The sequence below is a fragment of the Pundamilia nyererei genome, unplaced genomic scaffold, assembly GCF_000239375.1.
Source record: "Pundamilia nyererei isolate P.nyererei 1_Seehausen unplaced genomic scaffold, PunNye1.0 scaffold00010, whole genome shotgun sequence".
Classification (NCBI taxonomy): domain Eukaryota; kingdom Metazoa; phylum Chordata; class Actinopteri; order Cichliformes; family Cichlidae; genus Pundamilia; species Pundamilia nyererei.
Window position 1 is genome coordinate 3,892,316 of NW_005187411.1, and position 19,421 is coordinate 3,911,736.

General features: G+C 38.7%; 3 protein-coding genes across 3 annotated transcripts; all 3 read right to left on the reverse strand.

The window, feature by feature from the left end:
- Positions 1–6,428: 6,428 nt before the first annotated feature.
- On the reverse strand, positions 6,429–9,652 carry rpl13a (ribosomal protein L13a). Its single transcript, XM_005723868.1, has 7 exons — positions 9,571–9,652; positions 8,791–8,863; positions 7,733–7,798; positions 7,413–7,514; positions 7,123–7,208; positions 6,866–6,925; positions 6,429–6,682 (listed from the first exon to the last, which is right to left on the reverse strand). The coding sequence occupies exons 1-7, from the start codon at positions 9,589–9,591 to the stop codon at positions 6,473–6,475; spliced, it is 618 nt and encodes a 205-aa protein (XP_005723925.1). The 5' UTR covers positions 9,592–9,652; the 3' UTR covers positions 6,429–6,472.
- An 827-nt stretch (positions 9,653–10,479) lies between these two features.
- Positions 10,480–11,866, reverse strand: atp5if1b (ATP synthase inhibitory factor subunit 1b). The gene is made up of 3 exons (XM_005723869.2): positions 11,695–11,866; positions 10,925–11,037; positions 10,480–10,826 (listed from the first exon to the last, which is right to left on the reverse strand). The coding sequence occupies exons 1-3, from the start codon at positions 11,836–11,838 to the stop codon at positions 10,685–10,687; spliced, it is 399 nt and encodes a 132-aa protein (XP_005723926.1). The 5' UTR covers positions 11,839–11,866; the 3' UTR covers positions 10,480–10,684.
- Positions 11,867–14,298: 2,432 nt separating this feature from the next.
- zmpste24 (zinc metallopeptidase, STE24 homolog) lies at positions 14,299–18,493 on the reverse strand. The gene is made up of 9 exons (XM_005723870.2): positions 18,102–18,493; positions 16,883–17,029; positions 16,583–16,786; positions 16,107–16,259; positions 15,803–15,944; positions 15,378–15,553; positions 15,003–15,107; positions 14,747–14,890; positions 14,299–14,660 (listed from the first exon to the last, which is right to left on the reverse strand). Exons 1-9 carry the CDS (start codon positions 18,207–18,209, stop codon positions 14,436–14,438), a joined length of 1,404 nt encoding a protein of 467 aa, XP_005723927.1. The 5' UTR covers positions 18,210–18,493; the 3' UTR covers positions 14,299–14,435.
- Positions 18,494–19,421: the final 928 nt, after the last annotated feature.

The following is a 19,421-nucleotide window of genomic DNA, read 5'->3' on the forward strand; positions in this document are numbered from 1 at the left end:
CTTCCAAAATACAGCCTTATCACGTCGTGAAACAAGGTAAGCAAGTGCTTCCCATTTTTTAAACAGTCCACATCAGAAGACAGGTAGCACTTGACTTTTGTTCAGGATACTGAAGTCCAAACTTGGGATCATAGTTTAGGTGAAGTTACACACTAGATGTTAAAAAGGTTCACTCTCATTACCATGACAACAGAGAGTTGTCATGGTAATGCCATCAACCTTTAAAGCATAACTTTAGGCCCTAATGACCTATGGGGGAGGACAGTCTCATCAGTCAGGAGTGCTTCATACAGTGAAATAAAGGTTTCTGTGATTAGTCGTTTTCTCATCATGGATTTCAATTTCTGAATCCAACTTGTGACTGCAAACCCAGTAGCAATCTCTGATCACTGCCGTCTCTGAATTTTACAGCTGCTCTTGTCTGCCAATGGATATAATGACTAACTGAATGAACAGAGTTGCCCCTCTGTCACTATAAATCCATTCAATTACACTCAGAGGTCAGTGAATAAAAATAAGGCACTGACATGGCCTACTGCACCTCATGTTTATATCAACGTATTGCTGCTGCACACCTTGAGCATGCATCATCTTGCAAGGGATTTTTTTGAAAGGTGTTTATGACCTTTATGTGGGTTCAGAGCATGTGGTTATGTATATTGCAGTCATAAACACACTCTATCATTATATGCACTTTTTCTGTAAAATGTATATGCATGCATATATACTGTATGCATACTGACTAAAAACACAGGCTAAAAGCAGAAGCTGTTGAGATAGGATAAAATAATAAAAACATTTTATGAAATGGGAAATACGTTTTTGTAACAATAAGAAGAAGAAGAAGAAGAAGTACCAGATAATCATTTTTTTCAGTGTATTGCTGCACAAATAGAAGGATCTCAGCTTCCTTATAGAAATATTTCTATATACAGTCTCTGTGCTGGTCTTCCAGTTCAGCCTGTTGTCAGTGTGGATGCCCAAGTACTTATACTCATCCACCACATCAACATCCTGTCCCAGGATAGGCCATGTAGCTGTCCTTTTCTCTCTGAAGTCTCTCTGTGATGTTATTCACATTCAGAAGCAGATCACTGTCGATCGAGGACGCTGAAGATATCTACCTATTCAGAACCATGATAACAGGGTTCTCGCTGATCTCTGATTTCATTGCAATGTTGACCCTGTGCTAACTTGCATATGACAAATAAAACTGAAAACTGAAACTGAAGCTGATCGGAGCTGGCTTGACCCTGGCTTATCGGAGAATTAAGAAAGCGGAACCGGCTGTTCAAACACCCCCAAGGCTGCCCGCTGGGATTCCCATTCCCATTCCATGCAAGGCCACCTGGGTTGGCTGGAAGACTGTTTACTTAGCCTGGCAGGGCGAAGGACACTGTCTCAGCTGAACTATGGACACGCACACACATACATATACTGATACTGATAAGCACTCACCGACGCACCTCCAACGCTTACCTCCCCTCTGATGTGGACATCGAGTCAGCTGGAGGCGCAGTCGAAGATTGCAGCGGTCCCAGATCAGATGTACACACTGGAACTCTTTCCCATGCTGCTTGTCTGTGTTTATTGTGCTACGGTGTGTTGATATCTGTGCATTCCTGTATTATCCTTTTGTGTAACACATTTCAATGTTTTTTTCCTCGCTACCTAGCCTGACCTGTCTCCCCAATGTGATGTTTGTGTATTGTATGTACGGTCGGCAAGGTCTGTCATCTCGGTTTTGGCAAAAGACCTGCAACTGACAAATAAAGGCTATCTCATCTCATCTCAGACCACTCCACAAAATCATCCCCTAGTGCTCTGTACTCCTCCTGCCCATCACTAAGCTGTCCAGCCACTGCAAAATCATCAGAGTATTTCTGTAGGTGGTATGACCCGCAGTTGTACTGAAAGTCTGAGGTGTACAACATGAACAGGAAGAAAGACAGTACAGGCCCCTGTGGACCGCCTGCACTTCACCAAATCAGACAAACCACCACCCAGTCTCACATACTGCATGCAGCCTGTCTGTCAGGTAATCAGTAATCCATGAAATGATGGACGTGTTTGCTGACATTTCTGGTAGCTTCTCTCTCAGTATCAGCAGCTGAAACATGTTAAATACAGTAAAAAATCAGAGAATCTGATCCTCACCATGCAGCTGTTACAGTTTAAATGGGTGTAAGCTATCTGCATAAGAGATAATTGTCCTCTCTTGAATATATTGGTAAATGGCAATTCTTTTATGATCAAATCCCAATTAGTAATTAATGAACATAAATAATTTTTAAAAACTCAGCCATCATCTCTCATTCCAGAAATCCAATAAATTTCAAGTAAATGAGACAAAGCAGAGGGAGACATTAAATACAGAACCAACCCATCCTAACCACTGCAGGTTATTTTAATGGGGAAATTATTTTTTTATTATTATATCATCATTCATATAATCAGAAGTAAAGGTGTATATAATTTTTTTTTAAAAAGCCTGAAGGCACGAAGGGAAGGCTGATGATTTATCTGTATTATTTGTGAAGAGTTGTGTTTTAATGTGTTGCTAATCAAGAGTAAATGCAAAAATAATACATGTGAGTGTCGTATTTTCCCCACGGCGCAGTGAACTGTGGGGAAAATCCTCGGACTTTTTTTCTGTGGGGAACAGTAGAAGTAGTTATTGAATGCATTTATGCTGTAAATATGGTTTATAGATTTTGAATAGAACAGTTCTAGTAAAATAGCATGTGTGAAATGTGTGAAAGCTTTTGATTTTTGAATGCTTGCACTCTCAGCGAGGCCCGTGTTTTTCACCATCTCACCAAACAACATCTCCATCTTTTCCTTTTGCTCTTTATCTTTTTCTTAAAGTAACTACTAAGAAGTTGTCCAAGGGTGACCTCAACAGAGACGGCAAAACCTTTCACCGGATGGTTCAAAGAGGACATCTTCCCTCTGGAGCACTTCTATGTGGATCCACATACAAAAAAAATGGGAAGTTTTCATCAGGAATAAATTAGATATGTTATTCAAACTGTGACCCAGACGTGCTCCTCTTAGCTAATCTGATTTAAAGCTATTTTGGTTGAAAAAGGATTCAGCAGTATAAGCTTGAGACTGACTCTGTAGAAATAAGACATTACTAAAACATCAAATAGAAGCTTAAACTAATCATCTCACGCTGGCATGTGGGAAAAGGTCTTTTATCGCTCTCATTACTCACACACTGTGTGAGTTTAATGCACACCGTAGGCAAACGTTACCAATATACGGTGACCGTGTTGTGATTTCTCAGGTGTGTTGCTCCAATAAGACCAGTCAAATAAGTTAGTGCTCACGTTCTTTATGAAGTCAAACTAAAGCTTAAATAAGGTTTTGTTTCAAAACCAGAAACATGTTATTCTGAAAACGTGAGGAGAGTTTAAATTTAAGCTGAACTTTGTATGTTTTCCTTATAGTAGCTTCACAGTTGAAGCACCTTCTTTTGGGATGAGGGTAGGGCATTGTCTATAAATGTTGGAACCCATAATAGGCTTGGCTTGCAGGAGCAGTTTCAGACAATCATGGTCTCTTCAATCTGTTTCAGATGGTGTGATTAGAGAGTGATCTGCTGCTGGCAGCATCACAAAATATCTCATTTTTGGAGCCGTCACAGTAATTTCTCCATCTGTTGGTGGAGACATAACGTCCCTCCTTAACGCAGGTAGACAGGCAGCAGATTGGCCTCCTGCCTGATCCTCAGTGGGCGAGCTTTTATAGAAGGCATGTGTGCTTTTAGTATGTGGATATCTATAAGTAGACAGGATAGGCCAACATAGAAAGGATGGTGTTATCAGCTTTTCCTTCATGGACTATATACTTTAATCAGGGGGTTAAGCAGTATTTTCAGCACAGTCACAATCATGTAAAATCAGGAAATACTATAAGACTCGAATGCATTGCCAAAACATGCACAACTAATCATTTTAACGTACTACAAAGTACTTGAATAAAAACCCAAGGCAGGTGTATGCAGAGGTTTTTTGCTAAAGGATATTCTTGGGAATCTAACCAGAGGAAGTAAGACGGGAGCTACATGGTACTGTCCTGCTTTAGTATAACAGATTTGTCACCACACATGTTCCGTTGTGCTATAATAAGATTAAAGTGCAAAGAGCACAGACAGAAAAAGAGAAGAGGTGACCTGAGAATCTGGGTTATTAACTTAAAAAGAAGTCAAAGAAAACTCCCACAATGCACTGTGAGTGTAAAGCAGCTAGGGCGACGTAGAAAAACAGGCAACCATACACCATCAAAAAAGCAACTTAAGTTCACCAACATATACCAAGTCACCACAACAGAATGTCACAACACCATATTTTATTAAAAATAACAATATTATTGATATTTTTATGATATCGAGAGAAAACCAGAGAAAGAATCAAATTGGTGAAATTGCCATTGAACTTTTTATAACTTTTTTATGTGTTTTCTCTATTTTTAGGCAAATGAATTGAATTCTAGATGTGTTTTATCATAGCTGTACAAAGCTGTACAAAGAATTGAGTCTTTGTACAATCTTTGAATTGAGTCAGATCACTTCACGGATAAACACAGCAACGTTAGAAAAGGGCTTACAAGATCTAACATCTACCATCACTGTAAGGGTGTAAAACCACTAGCTAATACAGCAATCTAATAGTTAAGCAGCAAAAGACCCACAGGGCATGATGCTACCACCATGCTTGACAGTTGGTACAGTGTTAGGTTTGAAAGTCTTACCTTTACACATCTAAAGATACCCTTTCTTAGTTGGCATCGTCTCAGTCTGTGGTAATGTAAAACTTGCTTCACTTTGGATACTGACACTGCTCTTCCAGCAGTTTCATTTATGGAGCCTTGTTCCTGGGTTATTCCTGAACATCCTAACCAGTTTTCCCTCATGTGAATGTGACATATATCTATCTGTCTCGCTACATTACTGACTGACTGACAGGCAGGCAGGCAGAGAGAGAGAGAGAGAGAGAGAGAGAATTAGTACACAATATCATAAAAACTGGGCAAATTCAAACACAGAGCAGATGATAGCCACACTCAGACAGCAGTTGAACATAAAATTATCATTAATAAATGATGATTGAGCTCCTGTAATGAGCCCAATATAAATCTGATGACTGAGCTACCCTGGAAGATGATTAATTGCCTTTATTTCTTATGAAAGATTGGTTCTCTTTTGTGTCTTATTGGGTTTAAAACTCCTTCAGATGAAACCATGTAAGGAAAAAAAAATCTCTAAATTTTCTCTTATTTCAAGCCTCAATAGTGGGAAAATGGGGGTTAATTTATAAATGTGGGTGAACCTGCAGCCAAATCCTTTGCTGATTTAAGTTATTATCAACAGTCAGCACAGAATGCTTAAATAATCTGAACATATGATTGCAGAATCCCACCATGCAAACGATGGGGTTATTAAGTAATTCACTTAATCAGATGACTGAGAAAACAGGTCGACAGTGTCTTTCAACCATCTCTGAACAGGTGCTTTCATTTCACTGGGTTGCTTTTATATATTAAATCTTTAGAGGACAAGGGATTTTTAATGCTTTAAAACACTCACCTGGTTATTTTTAACCTCAGAGCTGGTCCTGTCTTAAGTAGAGCAGACAGCAGAAGCCAGCTATTCAAGGAGATTCAGTTGTTTCAGTTCAAATCTTCAGTGTAATTTTAAGCTGCACACGATAACCTGTAGCCTACTTTAAAAAATAACAATAAGTAAAACCAGTCTCAGTATGATTATGTCCTAAATAAAAATGATCCAGCGGTTTCTAGAGAATAATACTTTAACAATATTACAGTTATATGAACACTACTTTAACTAAAACGCTAAATGTTTTAGTTAACTGTAACGCTTGGAAGTGTCGCAGTTCAACACTGCCCTCTGCTGGTAGTTAAGCTTGGTTCCAATGAGAAGTTCCCACATGCATAAATTGTATTTTTTCTCAGTCTTTTTAAATTTTATTTCTCTACAGCTGCACCAAATTGTTATACAATTCAAAAACTAGTGGGTCAGATGTCAAATTTCATTATGTTTTGATTTTACACATTATGCAAAATCATGTAAGAAAAATAAGCAACTCCAATGTGCTTTTCCTGGCTTAGATTACACGTAGCTCTGCACCAAACTTGTTTTTGAAGAACATCTACATTCGTGATGCTTCTTGACAAATTTATTTTTTAAAACCCTTTCAAAAGTCTGAGTGATACTTTTCATACTCCAAGTAAATATAACCATGAATACACAAATGCTACCTTCTTGTGATAGCTACTAATACAACTGCCTACACACAATTTTTAAAGAGAAGCTGCACTCACAGCAGTGTCTTCGTCTTAAACATATTCATGTTGTAGTAAATGCAGTTTACTTTAATGAGAAATAAAATAGTCATGACACATTTTATAAACATGTATTCATCTTTATTGGCCAGATGAGTTTAGCTCAGACAATAACTCCATATTGTTTCAGAACATCTGTGTATTTTGCAATCTTGGACTCGACGTTCTTTTCTGCCTGCTTGGTCAGATTGATCAGTGTCTTTTTCTTGGTGTAGCGGAGCTTAGACTTCTCCTTTCTCTTCTCCTCCAGAGTGGCTGTGATAGCCTGGTACTTCCAGCCAACCTCATGTGCCAGACGCCCAAGGAGGGCGAACTGAGGGAGAAATGAAAAACCATATGAAATCAACAGTTCACAAACTGAAGAGAACAATGTTACACAAACTAAATGGTTGTGCCTGCCAAACTCAAAATTTACAGCCGAATAATCGTAAATGGAGTAACCTTATTGTCACCCTTTATTTTCTTTCCTTAACAAAAAACAACCTTGTAGGCTCACCTTGCGAGAGGGCTTCAGACGCACAACTTTAAGAGCAGCTGGGACAACCATGCGCTTCCTCTGTAAATCAAATAAAGCAAAATCAGATAACGAAGACAACAGCACATCTGAACTGCTATAGGCAGCGTGTCTCAGACATCATTTCTTTTCATGGTTACTATTCAGACAAGGCAGTTAAGATGTATGGCATCACAGACAGCACAGTCAAAGCCACTTGTGGGGGCCGTAAAGATTAAGGAAAGACATTACCAGCATACCTTGTCATAGGGTGGGGGGATACCATCAAACACCTTCAGCCTCTCCAGAGCAGCCTGACCTCTCTTGGTTTTGTGAGGCAGCATACCTGTTTAAAGAGAGATTGTGCTTTAAAAAAATAAAACAACCTCAGTATCCATCAACATATGCTAAACTGAAAAAAAGTCAATGTCTGAAGTCTGCTTCATCAATAGATCATTAGCTTTGCTATAAACAGCTTTACGGTGCTAAGCAAGTATCATAGATGAATGCAAATACACCCCTTCATGTGCCGGTAGTGTCACTTCCTCACCTCTAACGGTCCTCCAGAAGATCTTGCTGGGAGCCCTGAAGTGGTACGGACCACGAGAGGGGTTGGTGTTCATCCTCTTGCGCAGGAAAGCCAGGTACTTCACTGCAAACAGGCACATGATCCAGAAAAGATATACATTAGCCACATTACACATACATCAAGATACATGCAAGGGGCAACCATTGCTTTATTAAGTAATGCTGATGCCTCAGATGGTAGTGCATGTAAGGTTTTCTCATGGTCTGTGAAACTCAAACTAGTAAAACATCACCGACAACAAGCATTTTAAAGGACTGAAAATAGGACATAACCCTACTTACGCTTGTTACGGTAGAAGTTGCCAGAGATGTTGATGCCTTCACATCTCACCACCACCACTTTGTGGCCTAAAAGACAAAATGCCAAAAGTTAATCCCAACAGTTAAAGAGAGTAGCAAACAGGTGCAGATACTGTTTGTTTCCTGTCTCAGATGGTAGTGCATGTGAGTTTTCTCATTGTCGTTAAACTCAACCAAGGCAGTTAATACAGTCATCATCGACAGAATGACACAACAGCAGCCAACTATGAACACATTGTTCATCAGTCTTACATGCTGCAAAACACACTGTGCGACATGGATCTGACACAAGTCTGGAAGTTAAAGGTAAAGTTTCATCGTAGCATAGGTCCATCTTTGTAGCCATCTGTGTGTCTGCATGTTTTGTGTGATTGCATCTGGACCATGTGTAGAAAGAGCATACAATGCTCTCTGCAGGACTTTTGCACAAACAGTCATTTTTCACATACAAAATGCGAGTGTTTTTTTTTTTTTTAAAGACATTACCCAGCTGAACTACACATGAGGACACAAATATCAAATTTTTTGGAATGGAAATCAAATACTCATCCTTCTAGTGCTCCATCCTTCTAATTCCTAACTGATGCTATGTAACAAGAGCCAGTAACTAGAGAATTCCCAGAGCAAGTGGACATCATGAGTATTTTCAGAAACAATACTACTGACACTGTCCACAGTTCAGGTGTGTAAAACTATACTAGATTATGTGTTACAATCCAAACCACCTTATTTTGCACAGTTTACCTCCAACAGCACCCCACAATGGCTCAACTATTTCAGGTTAGTTTGCACTGCATTCCTACTGAATGGTCAGCAGGTACAGCAGCAGTCTCATTATGAGATACTGCTACAAAATTTCTGACACTGTCAGGATATTGCTCCAAGGAGTCCATGCATGTAGTGTGATACAACAGCTAAATTCGAACCTCTTGACTAGGACAGTCCAAAAATCGCACAGTGTATACTTAACTTAAATTGTTTATTATCAAACATTTATATTGTTTATTACCAAAAATTCCTATTAATCTCTGAAAACTTACCCAGAAGAACCTGTTTAGCCACAATGGCAGCAAGTCGGCCGAGCAGATGGCCCCTGCCATCAAGAAGCAGAACCTAAAATAAAAGGTGGGGGAAAAGGATATCAATGCTTTATCCTCACCGTGAAAAAACATCCTAGTAATTCCCCTATAATCTTGTATAGTAATGTTAATCAACTTGCATTTACTATCTACTTGACAATCGTCACATTATCAGCCTTGCACTAACATACAAGTTAAACGGTAATAAAACGCATTTAACCCCATCACTGTTTAATAAAGGGGTTTACTGTGAACTGAACTGTATTTCTGGCTCCACGTCACTGATAAATGGCACATGGGACACTATTCACTTGCCGGTTGAGACATAACGTTTGCTTAGCATCTAAACGAAACCGCGCTGACGATTAACCTTGTATTTTTTGAGTTGAAATGTCATGAAAGGTTCCCTACACAGAAGCAACGAAATACCACCCATTAGATTTAGTTAAGTTTGCCGGTACGTTTCCCATATGACCATATATCCAGTACACACGTTAAACCTAGCCTCGCAAGCTAACAGCGTTGACTCAGGGAAGCTGCCATGATGAAGGCTCGCTCACTCGGCTAGAGCGAGCTGCCTCAGACATTCCCTAAAAATAGGTCTCAGAAAAAACACTGAGCAAAACAACGACTACACAAAGCTGTCCCAAGTTATCGCCAGTCGCTTAACTGCAAAACACAAGGTTTTATTTTGCCTACAGAGCTGAAAAATGATATAATATCTCCAGAGCAGCTTCCCACCTTATTGAACCGGTCCGCCATGATGTGCGAAAAGAAAGACAAACGGGGTTGCTCGTGGTAAAAGGCAGGGGTGGGCGGAAGTGACGACAGCTTCCTTCGTTCTCGTGGCTCACAGGCTATGAAAAAATAGCGCCACTGTTGGGCGAATTAAGTTCAGTATTATAAATTATGTATACTATTATGTATTATATAATTATATATTAATTATATAGCAATCGCAGTTTTGCTGTGCTGCTCCAGGACCTGGACAACTTGTTGTAATTCTGCTCTCTACCAGAAAATGCTGAATGAGAATGTTCCATCATCAGTTTGTGCCCTGAAGCTCAAGCACACTTAGGTTAGGCAACAGGACAATGATCCAAAATGCACCAGTGTCCACTTCTAAAGGGGAAGGGAGAAAAAAATAAGTGGTAAAGTGACCTAGTTAAAGTCCTTTCAAGCTTGAAAACTCAGTAGATGTACCTATGATATCAATTTGAATATCCTAGGTAGGCTAGGTAGGCAAAAAGCAAACAAAGAAAAAAGAAATCATAAAGGTGTTAAATACTTTTAAAGATCTTAATAGTATTAAATTTATATTACCCTACTTCAGATCAAGATGGCTTTAAGGAGCAGTTTGAAACACATATTGACCAGGTCACATATTTGTGGTGCCAGATAACTTTAATTATCTTTTTTTTTTACCATTTTTATATCTCACATTAAAGGTGTGCTGGTTGCAGCTTAGTCAATTTTATCACTTGATTTGCTGCCTATTGTTGCTCATTGAAAACAATGTTTCTCACAAGTTCACAAACTGTTCACTGAAATAAAACAGTAGCATGAAGCACAGATTATATTTAGTCTTTTTCACTTTGGCATTGTACCTGTGACATACGGCACACCAATGAACAACATCACACAGGAAAATGTTCTTGGAGAGCATGCCATGGAACCCGTACTCATTTCTTTTAATCAATTTTAATACCTTTCAAGAATTTACATAAGTACCATCACTCAAACATTCATGACTGGCATAACACAGTGCACGCAGAAACTAGTGTGGTTACTAAATGAGTCTTGGACAGTGAGGAGAAAAAAAAACAAAACTCTTGTTTTATTTTAAAGGCTTCACTCAGTCGTCATGCTTCAGCTTTCTGATCTTTCCCTTGTGGCGGTCAATCTCGCGCTGGAGACGTTCAATCTCCTTTTTGTGGTGATCAATTTCGTCCTCATGGTGCTGCTTTAGTGCTGCCAGCTGCTCCTTCTCCTTGCGCCTTATATGAAGAAAGACAGATATCACGCAAGCTTATTTTCATGTAGAAGAGGTGGAAAAAGTGGACAAAAAACTGTCTCTATAAGTTGAATTTCATACTTGAAGTACATCTCCTCCTCTGCAGCCTGCTTCTTCCCCATGGATCCACCTGCCTCTCTGATAGAGCCTCCACCACCACCACCTTTCCCGGCACCTTTACCCAGCTCACCCAGCTGAGTGGGTGGGGAAGTATTTAAGAGAAAAACAAGTTTAGTGAATTAACTCAGCAACAAGCAAAAAAATAAACAAACCCCAAAACCCAATAATAAATGCATAAATAAAAAATAGAGCTCTGAGTATTTTCTATAAAGACATTTCTTTAACAGATGGCAGCTTAAAATTAAACATTTCTTAAAGTTACTTTCTTTCTCAACTTTAGTGATCAGGGCTTTCTGTGTGATATTAAGGTGAATCTGCTGGACACGGTGAAAACAAGCCCACGTTGAAGGTCAAGGTTTTATATTTTTTGAGTGGGTTAAAAGGCTTCTTTGTTTCCAAGGTGATAATGGAGATATCTCGAACAGACCAGAAACGCTTTTTGAGCAAAACCTAAACGTCTGAGAGGACAAAGCAGCTCACAAAACCAAATTCTTTTTCTGAATAGTCTGACAGGTGGCAGTGCATACAAAATTAACCCCCTTGGCATATATAACCTATAATTATTAGGTAATAATGTTCAATTAGAAAGCTAATACCACAGTGCTACAGCAGGTGAACCTGTCATTAAGGTTTTCAGCTAGCAAAAATGATGAGGCTAAACATGTCACACCGCTGTATAACGGTTACACGGTGTTTGCAATGAAGTGAGGCGGTTGCAGGACGTTTATTACCTGGTCGGATGACATTCTCAGCTGTGAGGTGACAAAAGTCCTGATATTAGGCCTCAAAAACCTCGCCATGTTTATGAAAACACCACTGACAAGTAGTGTCGAGCTTGTCCTTGTCCACAAAAATACACCACAGGACGGCGCCATTATGTCCAAGGCGGGGGTGCCAACAGAAGATACGTCAGTTCAATTAAATGATACATTTAAAAAATCTATTCATACGATGATGTATTATTTCAATTTATCTGCTAAATATATTTCATATACATAACATGGAATAATAACATAGTGCAGAAAAAACACAGTGTTTAATTCCCGCAGTGGTATGGTCTTAAAAATGGACACCGCATTGCCTCTCTTTACGTAGCAGCTGACCTTATAATTTTTGTTATGCTACATACCAATAACGCAACACGATGTGTGATTTTTTAATTCATTTTTTAATTAATTTAAATACTATATACATTCACAGATAGTGAACAAAAAGGGGTTTAAAATGTTTTTTAAACAAAAAAACAAAATCAACAATAACAATGGTTATTTCTACTTTTTTACATAGCTTAATTAAATAACTTGTGAATTGGGTTTTTTTTTAATTGATATTTTAGTACACAGTAATTTTTTATCTAAAGAAATAAGTTTATAAAACATCAATTTATTTTTAAGCTGAGCATCAGGATGGGGAAGAAAGGGTATTTAATTAACTTTGACCATAGCATGGTTTTTATAAGTACTTCAAAATCTGCTGATCCATTGGGAATTTCCCACACAACCATCTCTAGAGTTTACAGAGATTGTAGGAAGGCAACAGTAATTCAAATACATGAATGTACATGCCAAACCATGAACCAGATGGGCTACAGCAGCAGAAAATCACATGAGGTGCCACTCCTGTTAGCTAAGGAAACTGAAGCTACAAATCCCAGAAGCTCACCAAAATTGGGGGAAAAAAAATTCCCCTGATCTGATAAGACTTACCTTTTGCTGTCATATTCATGTTAGGGTCAGAATTTTTAAAACAGCATGAAAGCATGGATCTGTCTTGCCTTGCATTAATGGTTCTGGTGTTGGTGGTGCAGGGGATATTTTCTTGGCATCCTTCTAGCCAAAGATCAGAACATCTCTGTACTCACATGACCTCCAGTCTCCAGGTCTCAATCCAATAAAGCATATTTGAGTTGTGGTGGAACAAGAGATTTGCTTCATGGATGCCCAGGAACTGTGTGATGCCATTATATAATTATCAAAATCTCAGGAATGTTTCCAGCATTTTGTTGAATCTATGCATTACAGATATGGTGTAAAATGCCTCAATTCATACAGAGAATATATCTATATGAATTAAGGCAGTTTTGAAGGCATAAACAGGGTCCAACCAGGGTGTGCCTAATTAAGTGTCCAGTGAGCATTTTGTGTGTGTGTGTGTGTGTGTGTGTGTGTGTGCGCGCGCACACACACAATTAAAAATATATTCCAAAGTCATCACTGGATGTAAATCTTATCTTTTGTGTGATTTTCGCAAAATTTTTTCTAAGTAAAACAAGCACCCCAAATAAGATAAATGCTTAGAAGATTTTATTCAACACTGCAAAGAAAGCATACACCCCCTCTCTGAGCAAACCAAACTCTGGCTCACGTGGTGAAATCTTGCCATCTCCCTCCCATAAGTCCCCTATAAATACTTTGCTTACCAGGTATCGCTGGCATGAAACAAAGAGAAAAACCAAACAAAAACTATGAAACTCTACAGGAACTTAAAAATTCAAATCACATTCAACATTTTTTTTTCAACAATTCACTCCATATATCATTACTCTAATCACCAAAGTTACATATGTACAGGTATGGTTGGACCCTACATGACAAGCAGGTGCTTAAGAAAATTAAAACAGCAGCCCCTCATTGCATGTAAAAAACAAAACAAAAATAACACGTCTAATGTAATGTTCAAACGAAACATTTCGCACCGCTCTGTTCACTAGGTGTTCATTATGGGTACAAAGAGGAGAATTAGAGGCACTCGTATTTTGTCACTGTGACAAAGAATCTACAGAGTTTCTCTTTAAATAAAAAAAAATAAAAAAAAGCACTGAATTGATTAGTAGACTCATGAATATTCACTTGAACTTGACAATAAATGTTGCACTTGCTGTACAAATCAATCTGGCCCGTGCATCTGTAAAAAGCATTGTAATGAGTAAATATACTGTATGACTAATCATCTTAAATTAATATATAAAAAAAAACAAAAAACAACTTAACATTTAACAGCCAAATAACTTGTCAATTTCATTTGAGCTTCATACTTAGAAGGGAAAAAGAATGATGTACTGAATAAATTGTACAAAAATAAAAGGATTTCTAAAAACAAATCTATGAGTGCAATCTGAGAAATCTGATATGTGCTCTGACAATTGCTTTTTTCTTTACACGTTGTCCAGATCTATCACACACAGCAAGTGTGTAAATGGTTTTTCTGAATAAAAGAAAAAGAACAGTACAGGCTTAGATTTTTTTTATGGTTGCCTTGTGCTGATATGTTTTGGTTTTGCTTAAAACTAACTTTCAAAGAAAAAACAAAACAAAACAAAGTATGGCAAGTGAAGAAAAGGATAAAATAAGATAAAATTTGCTAATGGGGGGCAGAAGGGAAGGAAAAAGACCAGGGTGCATCACAGGGCCAGGAGCGGTCTGCGGAGGCCCTTCGGAGGAGGCAGCGGTCGCCGCTCCCCCTTCCTGCCCCGTCAGTCTTGCTTGGTGTTGCCCAGTGCTCTTAGGCGCTCAAGGAGAGGAGGGTGGGAATAGTGCCACATGGAAAACAACCAATCAGCCACAGGGAAGCCCAGGTTGTCTTTGTTCAGCTTGATGAGAGCCGAGTAAAGCTCTGAGGCTTTGCCCATGCCGCGAGCAAAAGCATCTGCCTGGAACTCAAACCTGCGACTCAGGACCGTCAGACAGAAAGACAGAACCTACAAAAGCGAGGAAGAAGAGAAATATTTAAAAATCTCAAAACAACAGGATTTAATTATTCGAACTTTCATGATCTCACACATACCTCGTTGTAAGGAGAAAAGATGAACTGGAAGATAATCATCAAGCCTATTAATGTGGGCTGGCTGTCATCGAAGCCAAAAGCTACAAACAGCTCCTTACGTCCAATCAGAACAGCAAATAAGGAGAAGCACAGGAAGGAATTCATCTGAAGAGATAAAAATAGATTCAGTTCAATCTCTGAATGTCTGTAGTATGATCTAATCAGGCTTTTATATGTTTTGGGATAAAACAAAAGACATCCATCTGGGAGAAATCACCTGACTAATGACGATATTCTTGACGGTATGACCAAGCTTCCAATGGCCAAGCTCATGACCCAAAACAGCAAGGATCTCTGGGTTGTTGCATCCTTGTTTTTTGTTCTGTGACAGAAGATTCAAAATCAGTCACCTAAAATTTCCAACAACATCAAGCCTAAACATTAATACATTTAATACTTTGGGCTTTTCCCAATCCTTTATTAAAGGATTTTAAAAGCAAAACAGAGCTTAATGACAAAAAAAAGATATATATCTTTCAAGCTCTCAGACCAGTTGTTATCAAGCAAAAATCAACCAAAGTGTGTTTCAAGACAAGTAAGAATACTCTGTCTTTAAAAGTGTTTTTATGAATCAAGTGAAATTCTTCGCAACCTTGGGCTTGGCTTTAGACTCGCTGGATGTCTCATCACTCTCTGGCTGCTCAGGCTGTGACTCTCCAGCCTTGTTGAGCGGCGAGTAATCCTCCAGCAGTGTGTCAAACAGCACAATGCGTTTGTTCTTGAAGAACCCGTAGAAGTATGCATTGCTGTGTGAAGAACGTTTAGAACCTGGAAACAAGACAAAAATTCATGGATCTCCAACCAACCATCGCTCCACAATGTAAATAAATAAATAAATAAATAAATAAATAAATAAATAAACAACATACTAATGATTGCAATGTAATAATAAGGGGCTTGATAATGTAAGGAAAAGACTCTAGAACAACAGAGAGAAATCCCCAACAAACGACCCACAATGAGCAAGCACTCTGTGACAGTGGGAATGATAACTAAAAAGACACATTCAAGACATACCTTCAACTACGTAAATTTTGGTGAGGGGGAAGCTTATGCTCTTGGCCATGGCTTCGATATCTGTCTTTAACTCTCCATCTGGCAATGGTGTGAATTTGTCAAACAGGGGAGCAATGTAATCAGCATAGATGGTTACAAGTACCTTAGAAGACAGAGATGACAGGATGTATTACGGTACAGGTGTAGTATCAACTATGTACTTCTTTTGAGTTTCTCACTAGTTATCTGACAAGAAACCCATTTTCTTATTACACAGTGATGCATTTTCAACGTTTTCACAGAGCAAGGCGAATGCGCCACTAACCAGAGAAACGACCAGGGTAAAGAGCCAAGCATAAATGAAGAAGTAGTCTCCGCCGATCTTTATGATGTACAGCAGCAGGGAGGTCACAGGAAGCAGGATGCACTGAGTGACAGCAAACTTCTTCACGGCATCTTTGAGGAAAAACCCCAACGTCTGAGAGGAAGAGCAGACATTAAAAGAGAACAGAGTAAACAGGAGATTAATACAGTGTGTTAGAGTTCTGATTTCTTTTTACTTCTTCACAGATTCTCCAGTCTTTGAATTCATTTTGGGTTTAAACAGACAAAATTTCACAGTCAAAAACTTCAGTCCATCAAAGTTCTTATTACATTTTAAATCGTTTGTGTTTTTGACATTAAACAACAAAGACACAGCTTCAATATGAGCTCTGGAGCCCATCAACTGTGGTAACTTCAATCCAATCAAACTCAAGTTAGTCTCGGCAATAAACAGTGAGTGCATTCCAGCCAGTGTACCTGCTGATTAAAGCCGTGCTTCTCCTCAATGACGAAAGTGTTGTACAAACTCCAGGGGAGTCCAGTTATAGCACTGAACAGGGTAGCAAGCGTCAGAAACACGAGGGACTGGGTGATCTCGTATTCTGGACCAAATCCAAAGCGAGCAGTCACAGAACCAGCGACAGCCCACAGAAATGGTATTCCACCCAGTAGCAGAATCAGCTGAAACCGTTTTGAGCACAATATTTTAAATGTGTGGCATACAGAATGAGTTAGACTAGGCTAAAACAACGGTGTCTTTTAGTTAAATGATCTTACCGTCCCCTCGGTCTCAGAATAGAGTCCAGACCAAAAGCTGAAGTTGCTTTTATCCAGCTGGTAAAGACGTGACTTCTCAAATGTTTCAGAATCCATGATCTTGCCCAGCTCCTGCGGTACATGGGTTGTTGTTCTATATATCCTCCTCTGCAGTGTAGGAAGACGTGCGCATAAAGTTACATTAACAGTGAAAATCATCAAGGTACTGATGTAGGGATCCAATGCGGTCAGTGTAACTGTCCAAGTTACGTATTTCAGATGTGTATTTTTCAAGTGTTAAACTCAAAACTTGACAAGTATCACATAATATAATCAATACTAATCCAATTTGATGTTTTCCTTTAAATATGTGTTTCAAAGAGCAACTTTTTAACTTGTTGAGTCAATACTATACAATCGTGTGAACGATATTGCAACAATTCGACCTTTGAGCTGGTAGGTGAGGCCAATAATTTGTGTGGGGGTTTTTTTATACTAGGGATACCAAAATCTACTTTGAAGTCTTTTAGCTCTTAATCACTAAATTTGAACTAAAGAAATTTCACAGAACAAGTAAACATTGCCTACTGCCATGAATCTAATGATTTACAGGAAGGCCAATTGTGTTTGATAATCGTGTGAATCCCTGTCCATATTCTCATGAACCTTGCTCTCTGCACTCTTTCCATATGTGTACTAGCATATCAAGACTACGTGATAATGTTCTCGGTTAAAGACGTTCTCTGTATTATTTGCTACATCAGTTCCTGTTCCTAAAGGAACTACACCCATCCCAACACTGTCGTGAGATACTTTTCAATGTGGCTTAACTGAAGTGAATAAAAAAAAATGTTTTAATAGGATTCAAATAGCTTCATATTTCACATCCACGTGTCTGGGCGTGAAATAGACCAGTAAACATTTCCAGCAAGCTGATTATGGACTCATAGCTTTGTGGTTTCGTATTAAGAAATCTTACGCTGTTGTGTTTTGAAACTAAATACCTAGAATACTGAATAGCAATAAAAATCTAACCCTGCTAAACGGACCCCTTGGTCGCATCACATATTCAACTGTCAGAATATCCTATATTAAATGCAGACTTTATGAAAGACACAGCTCATAGTGAGTTCACGGGAGATTAAAATCAAACGTTTTAACCACTGTCAGCGGTTCGTTGATTTACGCTCTGCTTTTATTATAAAGCAAAGGGATTTAATCTGGTAAACAATTGACTCACCTGTCTGTAAGAAAGATATGCCTCCCAAAGGTATACTGTCCATGAAAACCCTAGGACAGCGTAAAATATCTGCTTTTCCACCGGCAGGTCAAACATAGTTTCAACCATCTTTGCTCTGTGTTACTCTAGCAATTAGCTAAGCAGGCTAGCAGCTAATTAGCTTCCGCTCTACACACACTCACAGACAGCTCTTTAACCGTGAATTATGGGAACTATGCCCCTCCGTCAAATAGACAGATACAGACTAAAGTTTAGATCTTTGCATCCAGTTTTCATTCCTAAGAAAAGTCTAGGCTTTTACAACTAACATCATTCCATTCATCTCAACTACCGAGCCCGTTGGTTATGCGTATCAACGAATTCGGCACCCAAAGGAACGTCTTCTATAACTTGGTTCCGCAGTGGATTTTCTTAATTTGACTGACTCACTAAAGAGTTCAAATTTTTGTATTTCGAGAAAACACCTTTATTTCAACCCCCATTAATAAATATTCTACACAAATATTCGTGTAAAATGCAACTACGAATGCAAATGTATATTCACACTATTTAAACTCCTAATAAAGCATAATTTAAGGTTTTAGAGTATTACTTTTTTTTTTTTAAAGCACTAGAACTACACGTTTATTGCTGGCGGTAGCGGCCCCATTTATCCCATGAGCATGATAGCTAAACAGACGTGGCAGCGCAGGAAATGTTGACTTTTGCTACTTAATTCCTCTTCTCGGTTCATTTTGATTATTTACATGCAATCACCACCGATAAAATAACGGTTTTTACTTCAACACAACAGGAAACGTGTCGGATCCTGTACCACACCCATTTTATTCAGTACAAAGTACGCACACATTTAAAGCGTATATATTAATGTGGCTTTTCATATCTATATAAATATGGATTTAAATAACTAATAATTTACCTTTAATTAAAAACACTTTAGACATGTAAAATTTTAAATACTAAAACCACACAGCTGCACTCATCCCTTCCCGTGCACAGAATCTGTTTATTTGCAGTGTCGCATCTGCAAATTTTAACCACACATGTGCCAGGCAAACTGGATTCTGACAGACCTTCCGGCAGGGCCTCCTGAATACTTCTCATGAGCGAATACTGTAATTCACTGAAAATTAAGCCCAAAGAAGTGTTGCACAGCTAACGCTGGACTGTTTGGAGTTTAGGAGTCTGGGACTATAAACGATGTCCGTCTTTGCCTGATCCATAAAATAATGTAAAGCGCTAAGCTTACTTTTTCAGTTAACAGTTTTAATCTGAGGGAAGACAATAACATTTACCAAGAAATAAGAAAATTAGTAATTC

Coding starts and splice junctions, on each gene's coding strand:
- rpl13a (XM_005723868.1), bottom strand. CDS start 9,591: ATGGCGGACCGGTTCAATAAG. Junction 8,864..9,570: donor TGGCGGACCGGTTCAATAAG/GTGGGAAGCTGC, acceptor CTTTTATTTTAG/GTTCTGCTTCTTGATGGCAG. Junction 7,515..7,732: donor CAACTTCTACCGTAACAAGC/GTAAGTAGGGTT, acceptor GCCTGTTTGCAG/TGAAGTACCTGGCTTTCCTG.
- atp5if1b (XM_005723869.2), bottom strand. CDS start 11,838: ATGGCGCCGTCCTGTGGTGTATTTTTGTGGACAAGGACAAGCTCGACA. Junction 11,038..11,694: donor TGAGAATGTCATCCGACCAG/GTAATAAACGTC, acceptor CCACCCACTCAG/CTGGGTGAGCTGGGTAAAGG. Junction 10,827..10,924: donor GAGGAGGAGATGTACTTCAA/GTATGAAATTCA, acceptor TCTTCATATAAG/GCGCAAGGAGAAGGAGCAGC.
- zmpste24 (XM_005723870.2), bottom strand. CDS start 18,209: ATGGTTGAAACTATGTTTGACCTGCCGGTGGAAAAGCAGATATTTTAC. Junction 15,945..16,106: donor TTACCCTGGTCGTTTCTCTG/GTTAGTGGCGCA, acceptor CTGTCTTCTAAG/GTACTTGTAACCATCTATGC. Junction 15,108..15,377: donor AGTCTAAAGCCAAGCCCAAG/GTTGCGAAGAAT, acceptor CTTCTGTCACAG/AACAAAAAACAAGGATGCAA.